Consider the following 23989-nt stretch of genomic DNA (forward strand, 5'->3'; position numbering starts at 1 on the left):
ACTGCCTGCCTGCCCCTCTCCTGACCTAGGCCCAGCAGCTGCCCCCAAACTGCATCCAGGAACCAGCTCTACACATGTGAGCCTCACCCCGTCCTCGTGTCCTGCCCTGACACAGAGCAGTGGGACCTGCTGCCATCCAAGGTGGGCAAGGGACCCAGGTGGGCCAGCCTGGGCTCCCTGCTGGTGCCATGGGGCTAGCAGCTGGTGGCTCCTCTGCAGAGCCATGGGCACAGGTGCGTCCCCAAGCTCTTAGCCCCTTTCATGGCAAGAGGGAGAGCCTGGCCCCCCTCTCCATCAATCTGCAACCTGGCACAACCCAACCAGGACCCCCTGCAAAGCCAGAGGATCACCCCACCAGCCTCCCCTGGGTGCCAGCCAAGATGCCCCCCCCCTTGGGATGTTGGGGAGATCTGTGAGGGTGGGGGTCTATTTCCAGTCCCTGGCACTGTCGTGCCTCGGGGCAGAGCAGAGGGGTCTCTGCTCCCTGTCCTCCTCTGGAGCCCTGACCTTCCTCCCGCTTCTGTTCTCTCTTCCCTTGTCCCACTGTTCAGCTGAAGCCTGGGCTGAGGCCTGTACTGGGGGGGCCCCCCCAACACCCCAGGGCTTTCACATAGTTGCTAGAGCCAGCAGCCCCCAGACTCCCCCATGAGAGCCAGGCCGGAGGGTGAGAACAGCTGGCCCCGAGCCCCAGGGAAGAACACTAGATCCAGCGACCCCGGCAGCCAGAGCGAGCAGGCTGGGGCCAGGAAACAGCTGCTGGGTACAGGATCCAGGCTCAGCCAGGTCCCGAGAGGGGTTGGGGGCAGAAGCCCTGGCTCCCAGCCTCCCCTGCTCTAACCACAAGCCCCCACTCCCCTCCCAGAGCTGGGATAGAACCCAGGAGTCCTGGCTCCCCATGATGTTCCACGATTGCACCCCTAGATTCCCCCATCCCTTGTATGGGTCCCAGACAGACCCATGTCTCCAAAGGAGAATCTCCCCCATACATCCTGGTCTAGCAGCCTCTCCCTGCCCGGCCTCCACCCAACCAGCTCCCCTGGGCCAGGCCCCCAGTCCCAGCTCCCAGGCTGCACTGGGGTGAATAACGAGCCCAGGGACAGTGCAGGGTGACCAGCAGATTATGTTTATTGGTAGATTTCAACCCCCCATGGAGGGGGTGGAGCCAGCAGGGAAGGGGCGGAGCTACTTGAACTTGATGGACTTGACCCTGAAGTCTCCCTCCACCGAGAAGAATTCGATGGCCTCCAGCCCCAGCCTGTTGGGGAACTTGAGCTGCTGCTCCCCCGGCAGCGCCACCGTCAGCTCCTGGGCATCGAAGGAGATGCCGATCTGGGGGAGGAGCCAGAGGGTGAGGGGCGGAGCCAGAGACACCTGCCCCCTACAGGGTTAAATATCATCCCAGCCTTACACACACACTCCCATCCCAACCAGGACAGGAGACATCCCCACCAGCAAGAGACTCATCTGCTCGAGATGGGGTGGCTGCGGTCTTCCCCACACAGTGCCCTGCCCCCTTTCCCCCTCCACCCAGCTGACCCCAGCAAAGGGAAGCTGGGATCTTCCTCAGTCTCCCAGAGATTGGAGAAGGCTGCCTTCAGAGAGAGCGAGTCCTGCCCCCAAAACATGGGATCTACCCCCACCTCACAGTGCCCTTCCCCCCACCCCCTCCCAATTCACACCAGGAATGGGAGCTGTGATCTTCCCCTGGACAGTGCCCTGCACCCCACCCTAGCTAGGTGAGAAGGGGGCTGAGCTCTCCCCCAGAGAGGAGCTCACAATTCATCTCCCACCCCACAGAGGGAGAGCTGGGATCTTCCCCTAGGCAGTGCCCCGCCTCACCTTGGCATCCTGCCCCGGCTGGAAGGGGAAGTCCGGCTCCCGCTGCTCTTCCCCCCACTCCCCGCCCTGCAGCGAGTTGCAGATGATGATGCGGGTGTCCCCGTGGCTCTCGAAGCGGGGGTTGAAGTGAAGGGCCAGGTCCGAGCCGGCCCGGCCCATGTTCAGGGCAAAGCTGGAGGGGAGAGAGACACAGGCTGGGACCCCACTGGGCCAGGCAGCTTCCCCAGGGGCCAGCAGGGATCCTGCCCCAGGGGCAACCAATTGCTTTGCATTGTGGGAAGCCTCCAGCCAGCCCTCTGCCATGCAGAGCATCATGGGAAATTCCCCTTCACCATTGGAGAATCCCCCAGAATCCCCTCTGCTCTGAACTGGTGCATTGGGGGAAGCTTCCCAGCATCCTCTGGGACAGCACCACATCATGGAGCCCCTTCAGTGACACGCTTTGCATCATGGGAATTCCCCCAGCATCCCCTGCTGTGACCCCCACAGGCTCCAGGTCATGGGCAAGTCTCCCAGAATCCCCTGGGCTAAAGCTGCAGCCCTGCAGGAAAGTTTCCCAGCATCCTCGGCAGCAGGGTCACCTGCTAGGCATCACCTGGGAGCTTCCCACAATGCACCAGCCTATGGGGCAGCTTTCCCAGCATCCTCTCTGCTGCCCTCCAGCCCCTTCCCAGGGTGGAGGGGAGCACTGGGGGGGACAACACCAGCCCCGGGCCCCCTGCAGACCCCCATGGTGCTCTGACCCACTGAGCTCACCCCATGCAGGGGGCTGAGCACCAGCCCCCCAGGGGTCAGTCCTGGGGAGACCAGTTCCCCCATCCCATGGGGAAGCCCACTAGCACATACCCCCTTGAGGAGGAGCTGTGGGGATGGGGGTCAGGGCTGAGACATGGATCCCTGGAGGATTCAGGGGGGCTGAGACGATGCAGATCCAGGGAGCGAGGGGCCTGCAGGGAGATGCTGCCCCCTTGCGGGGGCTAAGCCCCATCCATGGGTCCTAGAGACTCCCCCACTGTGCTGTTTGGCAGCAGGGGGACCCCAGCATTGGCCTCCCCCAGGATCAGGTTAACCCTTCCCTCCCCGTACCCATCAGCCCAGACTCACCTCTTAGCATCCGGCAGCACCGTCCCCTTCACGGCGATGCTCTCGCCAGGCTGGACCTTCAAGTGGGTCAGAACCATCCCCTGGCGGTGGGGGAAGGGCAGAGGTGAGCACCCCCCCAGCGACTCCCCCACCACCCCTCCCCAGAGGGGACAGGGAATGGGGCACAGGCCCCCATCCAGCCCTCAGGCATGGGACTGGCCAGCTCGGGGGGGGGGCAGGAAATGGGACACAGGAGGAGCCAGCTCCCACCTAGCCCCACGGCAGGGACTGGCTGGCTCAGGGGGGCTAGGAATGGGGCACATCCCCTCTAGGGGGGCACTAGATGGGGAAGCAGACAAGGAATATTAATTTCCCATAGGTGCTGGTGACAAAGCTGTGACCCCCCAGCCCACTACACCTGGGCCCCCCCTCCCTCCAACATGACCCTCTCAGCCCTAGAGGATCCCATCACCCACCCCCAACCTTGGGTATCTCACAGCTTCCCAGTCACAGGGCAGGGGGGTTGGCTACCAAGAGACAGACAACTCACCCCATACAAATAAGGGGCAGGACTGGGGATCATCCAGCCCAGGGAGAGAAATTAAAGACACTCCAAGAACCCAACAACCCCCTGCCACCAGACTTCCTGCTCCACATATCTACCAATCTCTTCCCACCGCTATCATCCCACCGCCCAGAGAACCAGCCTTAATTCCCCTCCGCCCCCCACAACTTACACACTCCATGGCAGCTACTCCAGAAACAAGACAAGACAACACCCAGCTCCAACCACCATAGGGGCAGAACCCACCCATGAGCTTTAAATAGCTGGGACACCCCCCTTGGGACCAATCAGGCACCCCAAGCCCGAAAAAACTGACCAATCAGAGAGGAGAGGGGTGTGGCCAGTGGAACCTTGAGACCCAGCTGTCTGGGTGGGCTGGGCCAATCACAGCCCAGCTCATACCCTGGATCGGGAAGAGCAGAAAAGACCAATGGAGTAGGTAGATGGTGGTCTAGGGCCCGGCCCCCTTTCGTTCCCAGGCCAATCAGAAATGGAGCCTTTTGCAAATGGGCTAAGAAACTACAATTCCCAGCATTCCTAGCTCCCAACTCCCAGCCTCCCTTGGGAGCTACTTGCTTATAAAAAGGACACAAGAGGGGCTGTTTCTATGCTATTGCTGTGTGTGTGTGTGTGTGGGGTTAGAGGGGTATGTGCGGTCTGGTCTTTCTTTTGTCTGGAAGACACAGGAGAGTCCCCTGTCCTGGTAAGGGGTTAAACAGGGGCTAGGATTTGGGGGGTTTTTAGAGGGGGTTCTGATAACCTTGTTGCTGTTATTTAACCCTTGTAACTTTTAGTATTGTGTTCTCTTTCCTAGGACTGCTTTAACTTTTCAATATGTCTTGATGAGTGTTTTTAATAACCTGTGGAACCTACTGCTGTAGGATAGCCCTGTCTGGGGGGTACTTTACCTGAGGGACTGTTGTATATAAGTGTATTCCAGTAGGGCTTAAGGTTAGGATTCCTGGGTTCCCTCCTTGACTCTGGGGTGGGGGGGGCTCTATTGGTTAGAGCAGGGGGCTTGGGAGCCAGGACTCCTGGGTTCTCACCCCGGCTCGGGGAGGGGTCTGGTGGGTTAGAGCAGGGAGCCAGGACTCCTGGGTTCTCACCCCGGCTCGGGGAGGGGTCTGGTGGGTTAGAGCAGGGAGCCAGGACTCCTGGGTTCTCTCTCTAGCTCTGGGAGGGGAATGGGGGCTAGTGGGTGAGAGGAGAGCACATGTGGGGGTCAGGATTCCTGGGTTCTAGTCCCATCTGAGCTTGCAGGACCTGCCATGCTGTGCAGAGACCGTCTATGCCCTGAGTCGCTGTTAATCCAAGTAAATCAGCTGGTTAAATGGGGGCTGATCCCTAGGGTGTGGGGGAGGATCTGACCCCTGGCTTCATGCTAAATAGCAAACAAGAGTGTGTGGGAATGAGGGGGAAAATTCTGGGGTTCTCGCTGAGCATGAACAGCCTGGAGTGGAGGAAAAGTAGCTGACCACGGGTATGTCTACATGGCAATGAAAGACCCCTGGCTGGCTTGGATTAGCTGACTGGGGCTTGGGCTGGGGGCTATAAAATTGCAGGGTAGATGTTCCGGATCCGGCTAGACTTGGGCTGAACCCTGTGGCGTGGACGTGTCTCTAGCCCAAGCCTAATGTCTGCACATGTCGCTCCGAGCCCAAGCCTGGGCCTCCAATTCAGTGCAGCAGGTTGGCACTGCAGTGTAGACGTAACCCTTAGTGACCCTGGAGAAACTCTACCGAGGAGAGGGGCCAGTAGCTTTCTTCCATGTAGCTGGAGCAGGACTTTAACCCTCCTACCCCAGCAGCTGGGAAGGTGCAGGGGCAGCAAGCAGATCGGGCTGGGAATTTTGACCCCCAAAAGTTAGTGGAAACTGAAACTTTCTGCCAGAAGGGGGCAGGGTCAAAGACAGCTTCGTTGGGAAGATTGCTGGGGTCCACGATGGAATTTTTGGTCAAAATAAGGGGGTGGGTCCATACCGGGTGCCTCTCTCTGGTTTTGCACAGAGGACTCAGAAAGGGCTCACTTTAGTTCAGGTGTAGAACAGCAAATTTTTCTTGAAATCTCAAATGTTTCTGGGATGGGAAAAACATTTTGGGCCCACCCCTAGTCTCCAGGTTCTGACTCCTGTTTCTGACCCCCTTGGAAGTCTCAAGGGTGGTGACTGAAAGACCATGCAATGGTGCATTCCCTTGGGAGATCTTAAAACACCAGCCACCTTTGTCAAGTATCTTCCCCACTCTGTGCCCCCATTTCTCCATATGTAAAATGGGACATTTATACAGTCAGTGGAAGGCCCAGAGATAGAACCCAGGAGTCCTGGCTCACAGCTGCGCCCCCCACAACCCACTAGACTCCTCTAAGTGGAGACCAAAAATGATGATGAACTCGGCAGCATTCATGTCACAAGGGGGTCTACTGAGTTTTGAGTTTATTTCAACTAGGTCTACTAACCAAACTAGGCTGAGACCAAATGAAAACTCATCTCACTTGTGACAGGGGGGTGGGTGTGAACCCAGGTCTCCAGGGAACTAGCCCCAGTTTCTTTCCTTTGTAGATTGTATTAGTCTCCGGTGATCAAGTCCCAGCGAAGGTCTGGGGATGACCCATGGGTGGGTGTGTGATTAAATCCAGCCTCCCAGAACCCCTAAGCATCGAGCGGCTCCTCCAGGTCCGGACGCGTCTGGAGTCCCGGAGGCGGCTGACCAAGGAGCTCAAGGCCTGTTTCAATCTAGCGCTGAGCGAGTTCTCCCAGGAGCCGCTTTGCGTCCAGCAAAACGCCAGGATGACCATCCAAAGCGAGACCACGGTGCTGGTCTTCGTGTCTGGCACGCAGGAGAATGAAATATCCATCTTCCATGTGGAAGGGCAAGTCCAGTACAACATCAAAATGCCCCGGTGGGACACTTGTGTGGCAAGAGTCTTCAGCAGGAACATCGTGAAGACCGTGGCGGAGATGGTCAACTACATCCCGGCTGGACCGCTCTTGGAGATGGTGAAGAAGATGTATTAGCTACTGGGGCGGGGGGCGTTAGCTCTTCAACAAGCCCAGCACAATGAACAAAACGGGTTAATTGTTGAAGAGGCTCACAAGCAAAATGGGCCAGATTCCCCATCCCCCAGATAGTAGAAACCATTGTTGCTCCATTGTGGAAGACATTCATGGGTGAGATATATTGAGTATAATTCTAATGGGTCTTGGGGGGGATACAGGCGATGACCCGGATTCTGCTCTGTGCTTTGCTGGGGTTGGTGAGTTTGACCCTCTCTCAGTGAGGGGGCAACCAGAGTGACTCAAGTTGACGTGACTTAAGGATTGCCTCCATTGACGTTGGTGGACTCGCTCTGGATTCATCCTGGGGTTCTAGGTCAGGATTCAGCCCTGTCTAACCGCAACTGGTGCCTTTTCAGGACTGGATTCTGACCTAGTTTCCACTCAAAACAGGGTTAATCCTGATTTACACCGGCATATTCATCACTGTAGCCCTCTCCAGCGACCTCTGTCCTCGCGGCTATCTTCACTTCCTTTGGAATGGAGTCTCGTAGCTGTAATTGCTTCCCGGGGTGGACATTGGACCCCAAATGGGCATCTACTTCTGCTGCAACAGATCTTAACCCCATGTAAACTTCCTTTTTGGTTTTTAGCATTTCCAGGCGACCTGGGCATCATTCAGGCGCCCTCAAATAAAGCTTGAACATCTGTTGTTTGGATGTGGATTTGGTGTCTGTCTTTCCATTGGGGGGGTCTTCCCGACAGCCCCATGGCTGGGCTCAGACAGGGTCCGCAGCTGGTGTGAATGGGCCGTGGCTCTGCTGGTGTGACTCCTAGTATTAGAGATCTCCAACATCCTCAGGGGGAGCTACCCTGTGAGTTGAAACTTTGCCCCTGGAGAGCCACGTTTTTCTTCTCTGACATGGCTCCTGGATGTCCCTTAATAAGTGGCCCAAGAGTCCCTGCTGGGTGGGCTTACGGGGCTCAGTGTAGCAGCATGGAGGGATCCCTGCATTTGTGCAGATGGTGGGATCTGGGGGGGATCCTCCAAATTAGACCCATCCCCCTCTCTGGTCCTCCCTCCCCCACTTACCCACCTTCCCTCTCTTCTTTTCTAGAAAGCTGGCTAGATTGTTGGGCTCAATGGGTAGTGATCAATGGCTCCATGTCTAGTTGGCAGCCGGTATCAAGTGGAGTACCTCAAGGGTCAGTCCTGGGGCCGGTTTTATTCAATATCTTCATAAATGATCTGGAGGATGGTGTGGATTGCACTCTCAGCAAATTTGCAGATGATACTAAACTGGGAGGAGTGGTAGATACGCTTGAGGGGAGGGATAGGATACAGAAGGACCTAGACAAATTGGAGGATTGGGCCAAAAGGAATCTGATGAGGTTCAATAAGGATAAGTGCAGGGTCCTGCACTTAGGACGGAAGAACCCAATGCACAGCTACAGACTAGGGACCGAATGGCTAGGCAGCAGTTCTGCGGAAAAGGACCTAGGGGTGACAGTGGACGAGAAGCTGGATATGAGTCAGCAGTGTGCCCTTGTTGCCAAGAAGGCCAATGGCATTTTGGGATGTATAAGTAGGGGCATAGCGAGCAGATCGAGGGACGTGATCGTTCCCCTCTATTTGACATTGGTGAGGCCTCATCTGGAGTACTGTGTCCAGTTTTGGGCCCCACACTACGAGAAGGATGTGGATAAATTGGAGAGAGTCCAGCGGAGGGCAACAAAAATGATTAGGGGGCTGGAGCACATGAGTTATGAGGAGAGGCTGAGGGAGCTGGGATTGTTTAGCCTGCGGAAGAGAAGAATGAGGGGGGATTTGATAGCTGCTTTCAACTACCTGAAAGGGGGTTCCAAAGAGGATGGCTCTAGACTGTTCTCAATGGTAGCAGATGACAGAACGAGGAGTAATGGTCTCAAGTTGCAGTGGGGGAGGTTTAGATTGGATATTAGGAAAAACTTTTTCACTAAGAGGGTGGTGAAACACTGGAATGCGTTACCTAGGGAGGTGGTAGAATCTCCTTCCTTAGAGGTTTTTAAGGTCAGGCTTGACAAAGCCCTGGCTGGGATGATTTAACTGGGAATTGGTCCTGCTTTGAGCAGGGGGTTGGACTAGATGACCTTCTGGGGTCCCTTCCAACCCTGATATTCTATGATTCCCTAGCCTTACATGGCCCCCCCTACTTCCAGCTCAGACTGTCCAGGGAACAAAACTACTGTGATAAGGGACAAGTGTCCCAGGACCTGCTGTTCAGCAGGGGATTAGGGCAGTGGGTGTAGGGCTGGGAGCCAGGACTTCTGGGTTCTCTCCCTGGCTCTGGGAGGGAAGTGGGGTTAATGGTTAGAGCAGGGGGGAGAGATGGGGAGCCAGGCTACATTAGTCAGAATGGGGTCTAGGGGTTAATACAGAGAGAGGCCCCCCACTTTCCTTGAGGGCTATTTGGCTGGGTACAGGAGTGAGGGGCCAGGGGGAGCCTGGGATGGAGGTGGTGGGGTCTGTTTGCTGGGGGAGGGATAGGGCAGGAGCTGAAATGCAGGGAGCCCCATAGAAACAGGGTCCCCTCCCTTGCCCATAAAGAGGGCATTAGGCAGCCAGGGGGTCAGACCTGCCCCCAGGCCTCCCCAGCAGCCCCTTAGCACAGGGCCCTGTGTAGAGACCACTCACCCAGCAGTGGGGAGGGCAGGGCCCTGTGGGAGGGCACTGCCTGCCTGCCCCTCTCCTGACCTAGGCCCAGCAGCTGCCCCCAAACTGCATCCAGGAACCAGCTCTACACATGTGAGCTTCACCCCGTCCTCGTGTCCTGCCCTGACACAGAGCAGTGGGACCTGCTGCCATCCAAGGTGGGCAAGGGACCCAGGTGGGCCAGCCTGGGCTCCCTGCTGGTGCCATGGGGCTAGCAGCTGGTGGCTCCTCTGCAGAGCCATGGGCACAGGTGCGTCCCCAAGGCCTTAGCCCCTTTCGTGGCAAGAGGGAGAGCCTGGCCCCCCTCTCCATCAATCTGCAACCTGGCACAACCCAACCAGGACCCCCTGCAAAGCCAGAGGATCACCCCACCAGCCTCCCCTGGGTGCCAGCCAAGATGCCCCCCCTTTGGGATGTTGGGGAGATCTGTGAGGGTGGGGGTCTATTTCCAGTCCCTGGCACTGTCGTGCCTCGGGGCAGAGCATAGGGGTCTCTGCTCCCTGTCCTCCTCTGGAGCCCTTATGAGCCCTGACCTTCCTCCCGGTTCTGTTCTCTCTTCCCTTGTCCCACTGTTCAGCTGAAGCCTGGGCTGAGGCCTGTACTGGGGGGCCCCCCCCAACACCCCAGGGCTTTCACATAGTTGCTGGAGCCAGCAGCCCCCGGACTCCCCCATGAGAGCCAGGCCGGAGGGTGAGAACAGCTGGCCCCGAGCCCCAGGGAAGAACACTAGATCCAGCGACCCCGGCAGCCAGAGCGAGCAGGCTGGGGCCAGGAAACAGCTGCTGGGTACAGGATCCAGGCTCAGCCAGGTCCTGAGAGGGGTTGGGGGCAGAAGCCCTGGCTCCCAGCCTCCCCTGCTCTAACAAGCCCCCACTCCCCTCCCAGAGCTGGAATAGAACCCAGGAGTTCAGGCTCGAACGCCCTGGACCTCACTTTCAGAGCTGAGAGCCAAATCCTCCTCCTCGATGTATTTTTGAAAAAGGAGTCGAAAATACTTCTGAACTTTTTCTGAGTTTTATGTGTGTTTTTCTGAGAACGAAATATTAATTTAAACAACGCACCGGAGACAACTAAAATCAGAATCGACAGAGGAAAGCGGGGATGGGGGGGACTCAGACCAGTCCAAGGGGACCCAAAAAAAATCAAACCAAAGTGGCTCCGTCCCAGGGGGAAATGGTGGAGGGAAAGGGGCTGGCTTAGGAGATGGGGACCCAGGCGTCCAGGAAGAGGATCAGCGGATGGTTTTAACAGGGCTCTTGAAGTTGCTGGCAGCCTGCAATTGCAGCTGATAAGCCATGGGGTGGATCTTAAAGCCGTAGAGCCTACCAAAAGGAGAGAAAGAAGTTAATATTTGGGAGGAAGCGGTGGGGGTTACCCAAGCCCTGGCCATGCCCACAAGCCGCCCACCACAGCCCCCACTGATGCTAGGAATTTCTGCCAAGCTGGTGTCCGTGGTGACATCAGTAGGTTCCAGAGTGAACACATCTGTAGGAGAAGGAAGAGCCGGAACTGAAGTAGTCGTGCCCACTGGCATGGACTCTGGCTGCAGCCCCAGTTAGTGCATGGGAGAAGGAAGAAACGGAACCAGATTTCCATATGCCCTCTGGAATGGAGCCCAGCTGCAATCAGCAGCAAGGGGAAGTACAGGAGCCGGATCCCCCTGGAATGGAGTCTGGCTGAAGCCACAATGGGGGAGGGAGGAGAAAACCTGGAGCCAGATCCGTGTTCCCAGCTGGAATGGACTCTGGACACTGCCCCATGTGGGGCAGGAGGGAGGGGCCAGGTCCCCAGGGGGATCGATGGAAGACCTAGATGTCTGGATCCACTGGAATGGGCTGCCAGATACAGCTCTCCAGAGGAGATGGAAGAGCTGGAGGCAGATCCAGAATCCACTGGAACGGACTCTGGCCGCAGCCTGCGGGGGGGCGGCGGGAAGAACTGGAGTCTGGCTCCCCCCCAGCACGGACTTGGGCTCCAGCCCATCAGGAACGGGTGAAAACCCGGAGCTGGATCCCCCAACCCGCCGGGACCGGACTCTGCCCCAGCCAATGGCCGCGGGCGGCAGCTCACCTGGGGACGAACTGATTGGCTGGCCGCTTGGGCCTGTACTCGGGGTGCACCATGAAGAGCATGTGGGGGAAGCCGGTCCCGAAGTAGGCGCCGTCCGTGTGGTGGTGGCGGGAGGACTTGGGGGTGTAGACGTCCATACACTTGGGGCAGTAGAGCTTCACCATGGCCTCGCCGGGGATGTCGGACAGGCCTGGGGGGCGGGGGAGGGGTCAGGGAGAACCCAGGAGTCCTGGATCCCAGCTTCCTTCCCCCACTAGCCCCCACTCCCCTCCCAGAGCCAGGGAGAGAACCCAGGAGTCCTGCCTCCCGGCATCCCTCCCCCCCCCCCAGGCTCTAACCACCGGTCCCCACTCCCCTCCAAGAGCCAGGGAGAGAACCCAGGAGTCCTGGCTCCAGCCCCCCAAGTCTAACCACCAGTCTCCACTCCCCTCCCAGAGCCAGGGAGAGAACCCAGGAGTCCTGCTCCCAGCCCCCCACCCCCCTGCTCTAACCACTAGACCCCACTGCCCTTCTGCGCTTACCAATGGGCAGCATGGGCTGGTTTTCACAATACACACGAGGGCAGTAGCCGAAGTCCCCCTGCTGGTACTTCTCAAGCTGGGAAGGAGAGAGAGAGAGAGAGAGAGAGAGAAAGAATGAGACACCCGGCTGGGAATGAGACTTCTCTCCTCTAGGGGGCGCCAGCTCCCCTCCGGCCCCAGGACAGGGACTGGCTGGCTCAGGGGGGTGGAGAATGGGGCACAGAGCCTGTCTCCTCTGTGGGGCACTGGCTTACATCTGGCCCCATGCTGGGGACTGGTTGGCTCCGGGGGTGGGGAATGGGGCACGGGGCCAATCCCCTCTAGTGGGTGCCGACTCCCATCCGACGCCAGGGCAAGGGACTGGCTAGCTCAGGGGGGCAGGGGGCCGGCACTCACCATCTGAGCGATGCCGCGGTTGGTGAGGATGTACCGGGCGTGGATCAGCCCGTACAGCATCTCCGCCGCCTGTTCGATCAGGTCGCTCTGGTTGGGGTTGTCCTCCAGCTCCTCATCTGCAAGGAAATGGGCTGCATGAGAGAGACGGGAGGCGGTGGACCCCACAGAGACAGAGGGCGGGGAACACCGGGTGCTCGGGGTCACCCCCGCCGGAAGGGACCGCCAGGGCCACAGCGACTGTACAGTCTGAGCTCCTATCACAGACCATAACGACTGCCCGGAATGAATTCCTACGGCCGATCGGAGAGAAAAACCAGCCCTTCTGGATTTAAACATCGCCAGCGACCGTACATCCACCCCGACCCTTCGCAAATCACCCTCCTCAGTGCTAACAATGCGTGTTACTTCCCCTCTGAATTCATCTAGCATCTGTCCACCTCCGCCCATGGGGTTCCCGTCTGCTAGATCGGAGAGCCCACTGCCAAATCTCTCCTCCGCAGGGGAACATCCAACCAGGATCAAATCACCCCTTCGCCTTCCTGCTGTGAAGCAGAGCTCGGCAGCGGGGCTGGGATCCACTGCCATAATAGCAGGAGTGGGGCAAACGGACTTCGTTGCGGGCAGGATTGGATGGGCAAAAATACCAGACCGTGGGAATTTGCGGGAAAACAAAAACGCACGTTTAGCTACTTAGCTTGAGACTCTTTTTCAGATTTATTTCGACCCAAAACCCTAGCGCTGGGGGCAGGTTTCCTGGTAAATGTTTTTCAAGAAGCCACAATAATTCCGACATATAAATAACTTGAACGCTATGTTTCCACGGTCTAAAACCGGTGCTAAAGTGGTTTAAAAAACTCCCAGCTTTTTTTAAAACTTATTATTCATAAGCATTAAAAAAAACTGCACTTACGGCAAAAGAGTGGCATAATTTGGTTTGATGTGCTGGGCGAGCTACACACCGCAAGAGTTTGTCATACATCAAATTTCAGCAGCGTAAAGCAAGTGTTGTGTGTTTTTAAATAAAGGTTTTAACATTTAAATTGTAGGGACTGATAGAAAGATTTGAGGTCTGTTATAACAGGAGTTTTTTGGGTTTTTTTTTAACATGGCTTAAGCATGATTTGTTTTATTCTTTTAGAGGTCAAAATTGTGTCTGAATTCTGTGTGTGTGTGTGTATTTATATATATAAAAAAGACCATGGGGTCTTTTGGTTTTGGTAGCGTGAGGGAAAACTGTCTCGCTCGCAGGATTTGCGGGATCTAAGGTTTTTGCAGGTGGAAGCAGGATAAAAACGCAAGAACCAATGCGGAAGCAGGCGGGAGTCGGATTAAAAGAGTACTCCCGCACAGGGCTCTAAAGCTCAACCGAGCGAGCGCCTGGAATCTCCGTTTTCCAATCCTTTATTCGTTCCCGTGGCTCTTCTCCGGCCCCTCACCAATCGACCACCCTCCTTCCGGAATCGCGGCCACCAGAACCGGACGCAGGATCTGAGCAGCGGTCGCACCAGAGGGAAAAGAACCTCGCGATTCCCCCGTTTATATCTGGCATAAATGTGTACCAGGGAGCGCAATGAACCATTGGCACAAATTCGAGGGTCATGGGGGATTCTCCATCACCAGCCATTCGGCAGTCAAGACGGGATGTTTTTCTAACAGATCCGCGCTAGGAATCATTGGGCTCCGGCCTGCGTGATCCGGGAGGGCAGGTGAGCTGAGCACCGTGGTCCCTTTGAACCCAGGAGTTGCTGAATCAACGACTCCCCTGGCCTTGAAATCTCTTAATCTCCATCCCAGCCTCGCATCCACCCGCGTTGCACAGGGAGTTCCCGTTCAGCTGATTCTCCCCCGGGATCCCCGTTGGCCGGCGGTCTTTATTCCTGGTCGTACGGGCTTATATTTGGCCATATTAAAATGGAAGGAGGAGGCGGGAGAGGGTTGGCCCCCAGTCCCAGTGATGGGGGCAACGGACACCCCCGAGCTCAGCCCGTGGCATGGCTGAGACCCCCACGCCGCTTTCGCACAACTGGACGGGTGAGAGTGCGGCCACTGCCCCCCACCCCCCAGTGTGATACGCACAAGCTGGGGCTCCTTGCGCACGAGCGAAGGGGCAGCTACACACGTCAGACCCTCGTGTCGTGCAAAGGGCAGGCACGTACAATTCAGGCCCTCACAGTTGTGCAAGAGGGGACAAGGAGCTCAGAGCCAGGGGTGCCGCATGCATCTGTTGTCCACAAAGAACCATGCGATGGACCCGCACACACCCCTCCTCCACACTTGGGAAAGAGACACACTCGCTGTGCAACACACGCACCCACCTCCGCGCGTCTGCAAGACACACAACTCTGCGATCAACACACAACCCTGTCCTCCAGGCTTGTGCGACACACACGCATGCTGGGCAACACACAAAATCATGCAATGAGGGGACACACACCTGTCCTCCAGGCTGGTGCAAGACACACACAACCATGTAATGAACACACACACACCTGTCCTCCACGCTGGTGCAAGACACACACAACCATGTAATGAACACACACACACCTGTCCTCCAGGCTTGTACAAGACACACACACACACCCTGCCACACACACAACCGTGCCACACGCAGCCTGGCCTGTCAGTCGTGCGAAGGGCAGGTTGGCTCATTCGGTGGGGCGAGGGCAGTGGCAGGGCCTGCCCGCAAGGAAGGAGACAAAGGCCACGCGCAAAGCGGGGGGGGGAGCTGATTGGGGCCGGGGGCTCAGACGGGGACCCCTCTCCATGCCAGCCCTGGGACCCCCCGGCACCTGGCTCCAAGTCGAGGATCATGTCGAGCGCCTGGCGATAATGGGGGACCTGCTCATTCAGCCCCGTCAGGTTAAACTTGTCCTGGATGTAATCCTCGTCCACCTGGGGGAGAGAGACAGGCTGAGAACCCAGGAGTCCGGGTGCACCGCTCCCCCAGACCACTAGACTCCCCTCCCACAGCCAGGAAAGTCCTGGCGCCCAGCCCCCTCCCCTCCCAGACCCGGGGACAGAACCCAGGAGTCCCAGCTCCCAGCCCCCTCCCCTCCCAGACCCGGGGACAGAACCCAGGAGTCCCAGCTCCCAGCCCCCTCCCCTCCCAGACCCGGGGACAGAACCCAGGAGTCCCAGCTCCCAGCCCCCTCCCCTCCCAGACCCGGGGACAGAACCCAGGAGTCCTGGCTCCCAGCCCCCTCCCCTCCCAGACCCGGGGACAGAACCCAGGAGTCCTGGCTCCCAGCCCCCTCCCCTCCCAGACCCGGGGACAGAACCCAGGAGTCCTGGCTCCCAGACCCGCCGCTCACCTCACAGAAGAATTCATTTCCACGCAGGCCACAGAACCAGGAAATCCAGGACACTTCCTCAGAGCTGCTCATCTTCCCGTCCTCTGCAGAGAGACGCGGCATCAGCCCAGCCCACACCAAAGCCCTGCTCACTTGTGTGATGAGCGTGGGGGGGGGGGGCTCAGCCTACAGCCCCACAAGCCAACACTCACGCAAGCTCCCAGCACAGACAGTACAAGGTCTCCCAGCCAGTGCTGAGATGCGCCCCGCTCTGGGCAGGGGGCTAGTTATAAGGGACCCCACACCCAGCACTGAGCTGCAGTTATATGGGGATCCCTTCCCTGGCGCCGAGACACTGCTGCTTCTGGGGTGGGCCCGTTATACAGGGACCCCTCACCTGTTGTAGAGATGCGGCTGGCTCTGGGGAAGGGAAGGGGGTCAGTTATACAGGGACCCCTCACCTGTTGTAGAGATGCGGCTGGCTCTGGGGAAGGGAAGGGGGTCAGTTATACAGGGACCCCTTGCCCGGCACTGAGATGAGCTGGCTTTGGGGGGGGCTGACCCCCCTGAACCAACACAGGGTATTACCACTGGCTCAGGAACGACGAGGCACCCCTGCCTCTTTCACCCTCAGGCTGGGGACTCCCCATTCCCAGCCACATGGGGGAGGGGTGCTCCCTGAAGCATCCACCCCTGGACAAGGGGTCCCCCCGGGCTGTGCAGTAGAGGGAACTCCTGCCCCCTCAACGACCCTCCCCACCTTCCGCAGTGCGATGGGGGGTGGGGAGATCACCCGCCTGTGGTTCCCCCATGGAGCACTGGAGGGTAAATCACCCTGCCCCTCCAGAGGGGGGGGGAGGTGAATGGCCCTTCCCCCCATTAGCCCCCCCCAGGTGCACAGGCAGAGGTGAGGGGTAAATCCTGCCTTGCATTGCACTGGGGTGCAAATCCCCCTGCCCCCTTCGCACTGGAGGGTCAACTCCCGCCTCCCCCACCTTTGCACTGTGGGTCGGTGCCCCCTGCCCCCTTTTACACAGGAGGATCAACTCCGTCCTCTCCCCCGCCCCGGCACTAGGGAACAGCTCCCCCGCTCCCTGCCCCCTTTGCACTAGGGCAGCTCCCCCCTCCCTGCCCCCTTTGCACTAGGGCAGCTCCCCTGCCCCCTTTGCACTAGGGCAGCTCCCCCGCTCCCTGCCCCCTTCGCACTGGAGGGTCAACTCCTGCCTCCCCCACCTTTGCACTGTGGGTCGGTGCCCCCTGCCCCCTTTTACACAGGAGGATCAACTCCATCCTCTCCTCCGCCCCGGCACTAGGGAACAGCTCCCCCGCTCCCTGCCCCCTTTGCACTAGGGCAGCTCCCCCCTCCCTGCCCCCTTTGCACTACGGCAGCTCCCCTGCCCCCTTTGCACGGGGGGATCAGCTCCCTCCTCTCCCGCCCCCTTTGCACTACGGCAGCTCCCCCGCCCCCTGCCCCCTTTGCTCGGGGGGGATCAGCTCCCTCCTCTCTCTCCCCCCCCCCAGGCACTAGGGGGCAGCTCCCCGCCCCCTTTGCACTAGGGGGCAGCTCCCCCGGCCCCTGCCCGCTTTGCACGGGGGGGGGGGGGCGCGTCCCACTCACCGCCGGGATCTCAGCTCGCGTTCAGCTGCAAGAGGTGCCCAACGCGCTCAGGCCCCGGCCGCCCCGCTTGTCCCCCGCAGCGCGCAGACGCGGAGGCGCGCGGGGCATCACGGGGGATGTAGTTTTACAGTCGGAGGCGCCCCATAGGAGCAGACGGGAGCGCGGCCGCTCGGGAACTGCCGCTCCCACAATGCAAATCGGGGAGACGCACGAGGGCGAGGGGCGGGGAATGATGGGAGGCCGCAGGGCATGGCGGGAGATGTAGTTCTCCAGCGACCCCAGGTTCCTTGGGATGATTGGGCAGCGGGGCCCCTCGGAACTACATTCCCGGGCGTGGGGGCAAAGGGGGAGTCCTCCGTGTCTTTTGACTATTCACCAAGGCAGGAAGGGGGCCTGAGCGACGCGGGGGGTGTGCCGCATGGCATCATGGGACTTGTAGTGCCTGCATTCCTTGAGCTCCAGGGGGATGACTGGGGCTTTGGACTCCATCAAACTACAACCAGGGTGATAGAAAGTGTCCGGGGAGGGGGGGGGCACAAGCAGGGGGTGTAACCGCAAGGCACCATGGGAATTGTAGTCCTGTAGCTGCCTGGGCCTGGCTGGAGTGAATGGGGAGAGGGACACTGTGAAACTACAAAGCTCAGAGGGAGGGGGCAGGGAAGGGAGGGACCCTGGGGCAGGGGCGCGGAGCATCATGGGAGGGGCCCCACGGAGGCTCATAGGAACAGGAGACCAGAGAACGACAAGACAGACGCATGTTCGGGGGCAGGGGGCCCGGACTCCTGGGTTCTGTCCTGGCCCTGGGAAGGGGGTGGGGTCTGGCAGGTCAGAGCAGGGTGGGACTGGGAGCCATCAGAAATAGGCGTGGCCTCATCCAAGAGGGGCGTGGCCTCTCTGAAAGGCCTGCACATAAGGAGGCGTGGCCTCATCCAAGAGGGGCGTGGCCGCTCTTAAAGGCCTGCACATAAGGAGGCGTGGCCTCATCCAAGAGGGGCGTGGCCTCTCTTAAAGGCCTGCACATGAGGAGGCGTGGCCTCATCCAAGTGGGGCGTGGCCTCTCTTAAAGGCCTGCACATAAGGAGGCGTGGCCTCATCCAAGAGGGGCGTGGCCTCTCTGAAAGGCCTGCCCATCAGGGGGCGTGGTCTAAGCTCGATGAGGGTGTGGCCTCTACTGCGATGGGTGGGGCCTGCCCAAAGGGGCGTGGCCTGCTCAATGAATGGGCGTGGCCTAGCCCTCTCAGTGGGTGTGGCTCCCCGAAGGGGCGTGGCCTCCTGAGCCCCTCCGCCTTCTTTTACCGTCTCTGAGGCTGGCGCTGCTCCGCCGGTTGCTGGCTCTGCTGTACTCCATGGCGCCCGTTTTGCTCATCCCTCGCCAGGCTGTGAATCAGCACCAAGCATCCCCTCTTAGTAAACTGCCTGGTCCCCTACGGAGCCATTATGAATATGTTAATTAGACCTCGATCCCTAGGCAGAGTTCGACTCCACAGCCCGGGTACGGTGAGATAAAATAGGGTCAGTTCCTGAAGCGAGGTTTGGGCAAAGTCGCATAGTTACTGGCAGCTAATATTTTTAGCTCATATTTTTTGTTAATTTTCTCACTGAAATGGGGTTAAAAAAAGGCGCTATTTGGCGGCGTTTGAGGAGGAACGGCACGCTGGGAAATATGCAAATTAGTTAAACGGCCGCAACGACAGGAGAAGGCGGCGGGGACAGGCGCCTCGCGCTGCGCGGCAGCGGCCGTTAGGGGGCGTGACAGGGGTAGTTGGGGGCGGGATGCGTACGCATGCGCTGTGCTAACCCCTAGGTAGCCCACCGGGGTGCGCATGCGCCTGATTTCAGTTTCGGTTCCCTCCACAGTCGGCGGCACGTGCGCCCACTCGTTTGGTTTCATTGCGTTCCAGTGCGCATGCGTCTACCCCTCCCTCTCACAGGGATTATTCCCCAGTGCGCATGCGTAAAAGCTGCTCTCCCCCCCGGCACACTATGCGCATGTGCAGTCGCCACTTCGGGGGCGCTTAATACGCTTGCGCGGTGATCGCTATTCGTTGCCCAGAGTAACCAGCCCACAGGAGAACATCCGAGCCTCCTTCCCTATTGAGCATGCGCATCCAAATCCCGCGACGCTTCCCGGGCCCCAATGCGCATGTCTGGAGCAGAACCCTGCGGTTGCGTACTCCTCTCCGACCGGCGTCCGCCCTCACGCGCCACCGCCGCGACGGGGTCTAACGCGCGTGCGCCTCCAGCTCCCCAGCGCCTTCTAATGCGCATGCGTTGGCCCTTCGTCTGGGGACGGCGGCGGGCTGCTCCGGCCTCCGGCGTCTCTATGGTGAGTCGGGCCCCGGAGGCTTCTGGGTGAAGGCCAAGGGGAGCGGGAGTTTGGTCAAGGCCGGGGCCAGCTTCCAGCCCCGCCCCCCACCGCCCCAGGGACCTAGCCCCGCCCCTCTGGGTCCCAGCCGTTCCCCCCGCCCCCCAGACACTTAACCCCTCCCCCACGGCCCTGGCCCCGCCCCCCGAGACCTAGCCCCGCCCCCTCCCTTCCCCGACCCCATGTCCCCAGCCCCGCCCCCAGAGACCTAGCCCCGCCCCCTTCCTTCCCCTGCCCCCCATGTCCCCAGCCCCGCCCCCCAGAGACCTAGCCCCGCCCCCTTCCTTCCCCTGCCCCCCCATGTCCCCAGCCCCGCCCCCAGAGACCTAGCCCCGCCCCCTTCCTTCCCCTGCCCCCCCATGGCCCCAGCCCCGCCCCCCAGAGACCTAGCCCCGCCCCCTTCCTTCCCCGCCCCCATGTCCCCAGCCCCGCCCCCAGAGACCTAGCCCCGCCCCCTTCCTTCCCCTGCCCCCCATGTCCCCAGCCCCGCCCCCAGAGACCTAGCCCCGCCCCCTTCCTTCCCCGCCCCCATGTCCCCAGCCCCGCCCCCAGAGACCTAGCCCCGCCCCCTTCCTTCCCCTGCCCCCCATGTCCCCAGCCCCGCCCCCCAGAGACCTAGCCCCGCCCCCTTCCTTCCCCTGCCCCCCCATGGCCCCAGCCCCGCCCCCCAGAGACCTAGCCCTGCCCCCTTCCTTCCCCGACCCCATGTCCCCAGCCCCGCCCCCCAGAGACCTAGCCCCGCCCCCTTCCTTCCCCTGCCCCCCCATGGCCCTGGCCCCACCACCCAGGGACCTAGTCCCACCCTCTCCCTTCCCCTGCCCCCCCATGGCCCTGGCCTCACCACCCAGGGACCTAGCCCTGCCTCCTCCTTTTCCCTGCCCCCAGAGACCTAGCCCCGCCCCCTCCCTTCCCCTGCCCCCCCATGTCCCCAGCCCCACCCCCCAGAGACCTAGCCCCGCCCCCTTCCTTCCCCTGCCCCACCATGGCCCTGGCCCCACCACCCAGGGACCTAGTCCCACCCTCTCCCTTCCCCTGCCCCCCCATGGCCCTGGCCTCACCACCCAGGGACCTAGCCCTGCCCCCTCCTTTTCCCTGCCCCCAGAGACCTAGCCCCGCCCCCTCCCTTCCCCTGCCCCCCCATGGCCCTGGCCCCACCACCCAGGGACCTAGTCCCACCCCTCCCCCTGCCCTCCAGGGTCCCGGCCCCGCCACCCAGGGACCTAGCCCTGTCCCCATCCCATGGAACTTGCCCTGCCCCCCAGGGCCCCTGCCCCACCCCTGTAGGGATGTAGCCCTGGCCCCCAGAGACACCTGCCTTCCCCCACCTTTCCCCCAGGGACCTGGCCCCATCTCCCACCCTCCTCAAGCCCTGCACCCCCAAGAGCCAGACCTGCCCCACCCCATGGCCCTGTCCTCTGTTCCCCCAGGGACACTAGTGCCCCCTATGAGGATCACCACTCAGTGTCCTTCATTTGCTGACTTTGTTCCTGCCCCCAAACAGGCTGATCCCACCCAGTGACCCACCTCCATCCCCTGTCTCCACCGCCAGCCATGAACCACGGCCCCCAGCTCATCACCTTCACCCGTGCCCGGGAGGAATCGGACTGCTGGAAGGATGGGCAGCTCCGGAAACGGGTCGGTTCCCCTGCCAACCGCCAGGAAAAGGAGGGGGACATAGAGGGTGAGGAAGCCCGGAGCTTTTATGAGAGTCTCCTGGCCTCGGGCGACAGCTCAAGCCTCCCACGGAAACGCAAGGCCCCACTGAGGCCCCTGGGGGTGCCTGAGCCATCCATCATCCGGCCAGGTCAGACGGACCCTCGAAGGGGGAACCTCCTGCTGAGATCGGCCCAGGAGGGCGACATGGGGACCCTGCAGCGGCTGCTGGAGAAGGAGGGGTGCGATGTGAACTACCGGGATGGTTACTACTGGACGGCAGTGATGTGTGCTGCTTACGCAGGCCAGGGGGAGGCCGTGAGGTACCTGCTGACCCGGGGAGCCGCGTGGGTGGGAGTGTGCGAGTCGCAGGGGCGGGACGCGGTGGACCTAGCCGAGGAAGCCGGGCACCAGGACGTGGTGAGGATCCTACAGGAGCGTGAAACTGCGCAGCCAGAGGAGAGGATGGCCAGGTGAGTTTTCTGTTCCCCTGCCCTGGACCCAGCCAGTCCCCACCCCACCCTGGGGCTGGATCGGAGCCAGCACCCTCTAGAGAGGAAAGGCCCCATGTCTCATTCCCCTCATGCCTGAACCAGCCAGTTCCCCCAACTTGGGGCTGGATGGGAACCAGCGGCCCCTAAAGGGGAAAAGCCCCATGTCCCATTCCCTACCTTCCTAAGCCAACCAATATGCTCATCCTAGAAGCCCCTGACCCCATTGTCTCCCCATCAGGAGGACTCCAGCGGAGAGGAAATACTGCGCCGTGTGTCAGACACATTACAGCAAGGATAGCATGGAGCTCCATGAACGCTCCACTGCCCACCTCTTCAACCGGCGTGACCCGCTCCCTCCAACCCGCTACCACATCCCCGAGAGCAACGTCGGCTTCCAGCTCATGGTCAAGGGGGGCTGGGACTGCGAGGCCGGGCTGGGGCCTGAGGGCACCGGCCGTAAGTTCCCCGTCCAGACCATCCTCAAGAGGGACCAGAAGGGCTTGGGCTTCCATAGCGACCTCCGGCCCAAGGTCACCCACTTCAACGCCAATGACTCCAGTGCCGTGGCGCGGCCCAAGGAGCAGCAGCCTAGGACGGAACGGGCAGCTACAGTGGGGAAGAGAGAGGCCCGTCGCAGAGAGGCCAAAGCAAAGGCCTGGGAGCGTGACCTCCGAACCTACATGAACCTTGACCTTTGAACTCTTGGGATCAAGAGTCTCTATAGTCGTTTAGCTACTGGGGTTGCTTGGATGGTGCACCTACATGAACTTTGACCTTTAACCGTTTGTGATCAGTAGCCCCTATAACCATTCAGCTATTTGGATTGCCGGGATGGTGTGTCTACATCAACTCTGACCTTTAACCCCCCCAGTGGCTAATCAATAACGCTAAAACGGTGTCACCAGTTGGATTAACTAGATGGGGTACCTTCCAGGAACTTCGACTTGTGGTACTTCTGACACCTGCACCATCAACCAACACACTTACAGCCCCTGAAAATGTTTAGCCAATCAGATCCCTCATGTCTACACGAGCGTTGACCTTTAACCTGTGATGTCATCTCTGTGGTGCACCATTAACCAATAAATGCACGGTCCTTGAAAGTTGTCAGCCAATTGACTTCCTTGACTGGTTGGACGCAAACCCCTAACGCAAGATTGACTATTAACCGGGGGCATCTCAGTGGCATCTCTGTACCTTTAACCAGTGAGCCTACAGCCCTTTAAAGCATTTGGCCTGTTGGATTCCTGGATTGGCAGGATGATATGACATCACTTTTCTTAAAGGGCCAGTTGTGATCAGCAAAGAGACACATCTCTGCATCCCTGAGGGTCTTAGAATGCCAGATCTCCTGACCAGAGCAACATGCAGAAGCTCTCCTTCCTGTAACCCAAGAGGAGACAATCCAATGATGGGAATGTGGCCTGTGTTCTGGTCTCCCTTCCGCTTAGAAAGCCCTGAGATATTTGGGTGGGAAAAGACACCAGGAGGACTTTTGGATCTCTGGAGATTTTGCTGCATTGACTGATCTGGGGGAAAACGAATCTCCTCACTTGTTAGGATTCGGTTTGATCTGAAATCTTTGAGAGAGAATAAATATGGTCCCTCACTGGTTGTTTTATGGCTCTAACAATTACCCCTGTCAAAGCAATCTGGATTTCCTAATTTATCTAAGATCAGACACCAGCCCTGACTCCATTACGTTCCAAATTTACCCCGTGTGTCACTCTAGATTCAATGAGGGCAGAACCTGGCCCTGGCTGCATTGACATCAGTGGGGACACTCTGGATTTAGCTCAGGGTCACTGAGATCAGCATCTAGCCCTTTCTTTTTTATTTTTGTGTAAAGTCTGCAAAACGAGCCTTTTATGTCCTTGCGTCCAGATGCTTTTTCTTGCTGCTGCTGCTTTCTCTGCTTCGTTCAGAAACCCTGACCTCACGCTCTCGGTCTGTTTGATTTTGTGTTTGATAAAGACACAGAAACTCATTCACTCACAGCCCACTGCGTGGCTATATATAACACCCAGCGGAAGCCATCAAGTTGGTCGTGACCGAGAAACGTCTTTTCGCTGGTCAGTTTTATTCTTTCAAGAAAGAGGCAGCACCAAAAAAAAATAAAATGGAATCTCAGCTTTAGAGTTGATGGAGAGAAAAGGATTTTTTTTTTCCACAGAAAATTTCGACAAATAAATTTTACACTCATTAATTATTTTCGGCAGAGAATTTCAACTTTGTGGCAAAAATCTCAAAACCCGAACTGTTTTGATTCAAAGCAGGGCTGTGTAGGAGTTGTCATTCCAGGCCTCGTTCTCTTTGGGCCAGAGTGTATATTCTATGATGCATCCCTGCTAGGGACTCCCATAACACCGTCCCCTCATCGAGAGAGAACATGGTGCATCATGGGAGATGTA

General features: G+C 59.1%; 4 protein-coding genes across 4 annotated transcripts; 2 read left to right on the plus strand and 2 right to left on the minus strand.

The window, feature by feature from the left end:
- Window positions 1-1116: 1116 nt before the first annotated feature.
- On the minus strand, window positions 1117-3769 carry LOC311531140 (16 kDa beta-galactoside-binding lectin-like). Its single transcript, XM_084648262.1, has 4 exons — window positions 3660-3769; window positions 2944-3023; window positions 1840-2011; window positions 1117-1329 (listed from the first exon to the last, which is right to left on the minus strand). Exons 1-4 carry the CDS (start codon window positions 3735-3737, stop codon window positions 1183-1185), a joined length of 477 nt encoding a protein of 158 aa, XP_084504388.1. The 5' UTR covers window positions 3738-3769; the 3' UTR covers window positions 1117-1182.
- A 284-nt stretch (window positions 3770-4053) lies between these two features.
- LOC311531169 (uncharacterized protein) lies at window positions 4054-7144 on the plus strand. Its single transcript, XM_084648321.1, has 2 exons — window positions 4054-4190; window positions 6045-7144. Exon 2 carries the CDS (start codon window positions 6096-6098, stop codon window positions 6498-6500), a length of 405 nt encoding a protein of 134 aa, XP_084504447.1. The 5' UTR covers window positions 4054-4190; window positions 6045-6095; the 3' UTR covers window positions 6501-7144.
- A 3022-nt stretch (window positions 7145-10166) lies between these two features.
- Window positions 10167-17189, minus strand: CSNK2B (casein kinase 2 beta). Its single transcript, XM_084647160.1, has 7 exons — window positions 17067-17189; window positions 15470-15552; window positions 14948-15050; window positions 12159-12274; window positions 11763-11838; window positions 11242-11431; window positions 10167-10493 (listed from the first exon to the last, which is right to left on the minus strand). The coding sequence occupies exons 2-7, from the start codon at window positions 15539-15541 to the stop codon at window positions 10403-10405; spliced, it is 648 nt and encodes a 215-aa protein (XP_084503286.1). The 5' UTR covers window positions 15542-15552; window positions 17067-17189; the 3' UTR covers window positions 10167-10402.
- Window positions 17190-19024: 1835 nt separating this feature from the next.
- On the plus strand, window positions 19025-23187 carry GPANK1 (G-patch domain and ankyrin repeats 1). The gene is made up of 3 exons (XM_084647263.1): window positions 19025-19392; window positions 20933-21557; window positions 21817-23187. The coding sequence occupies exons 2-3, from the start codon at window positions 20983-20985 to the stop codon at window positions 22274-22276; spliced, it is 1035 nt and encodes a 344-aa protein (XP_084503389.1). The 5' UTR covers window positions 19025-19392; window positions 20933-20982; the 3' UTR covers window positions 22277-23187.
- The last annotated feature ends 802 nt before the right edge of the window (window positions 23188-23989 follow it).

Source organism: Lepidochelys olivacea, assembly GCF_965140295.1.
Source record: "Lepidochelys olivacea isolate rLepOli2 genome assembly, chromosome: 14".
Lineage (NCBI taxonomy): Eukaryota > Metazoa > Chordata > Testudines > Cheloniidae > Lepidochelys > Lepidochelys olivacea.

What these genes read in the sequence shown, in the direction of transcription:
- LOC311531140 (XM_084648262.1), bottom strand. Translation starts at nt 3,737, where the DNA reads ATGGGTGGGTTCTGCCCCTATGGTGGTTGGAGCTGGGTGTTGTCTTGT. An exon ending in GTGCTGCCGGATGCTAAGAG is followed by an intron (nt 2,012 to 2,943) that starts GTGAGTCTGGGC and finishes TCTCCCCTCCAG; the next exon opens with CTTTGCCCTGAACATGGGCC. An exon ending in AGCCGGGGCAGGATGCCAAG is followed by an intron (nt 1,330 to 1,839) that starts GTGAGGCGGGGC and finishes CTCCTCCCCCAG; the next exon opens with ATCGGCATCTCCTTCGATGC.
- LOC311531169 (XM_084648321.1), top strand. Translation starts at nt 6,096, where the DNA reads ATGGGTGGGTGTGTGATTAAATCCAGCCTCCCAGAACCCCTAAGCATC.
- CSNK2B (XM_084647160.1), bottom strand. Translation starts at nt 15,541, where the DNA reads ATGAGCAGCTCTGAGGAAGTGTCCTGGATTTCCTGGTTCTGTGGCCTG. An exon ending in GAAATGAATTCTTCTGTGAG is followed by an intron (nt 15,051 to 15,469) that starts GTGAGCGGCGGG and finishes TCTCTCCCCCAG; the next exon opens with GTGGACGAGGATTACATCCA. An exon ending in GCCAATCAGTTCGTCCCCAG is followed by an intron (nt 10,494 to 11,241) that starts GTGAGCTGCCGC and finishes TCCTTTTGGTAG; the next exon opens with GCTCTACGGCTTTAAGATCC.
- GPANK1 (XM_084647263.1), top strand. Translation starts at nt 20,983, where the DNA reads ATGAACCACGGCCCCCAGCTCATCACCTTCACCCGTGCCCGGGAGGAA. An exon ending in CCAGAGGAGAGGATGGCCAG is followed by an intron (nt 21,558 to 21,816) that starts GTGAGTTTTCTG and finishes TCTCCCCATCAG; the next exon opens with GAGGACTCCAGCGGAGAGGA.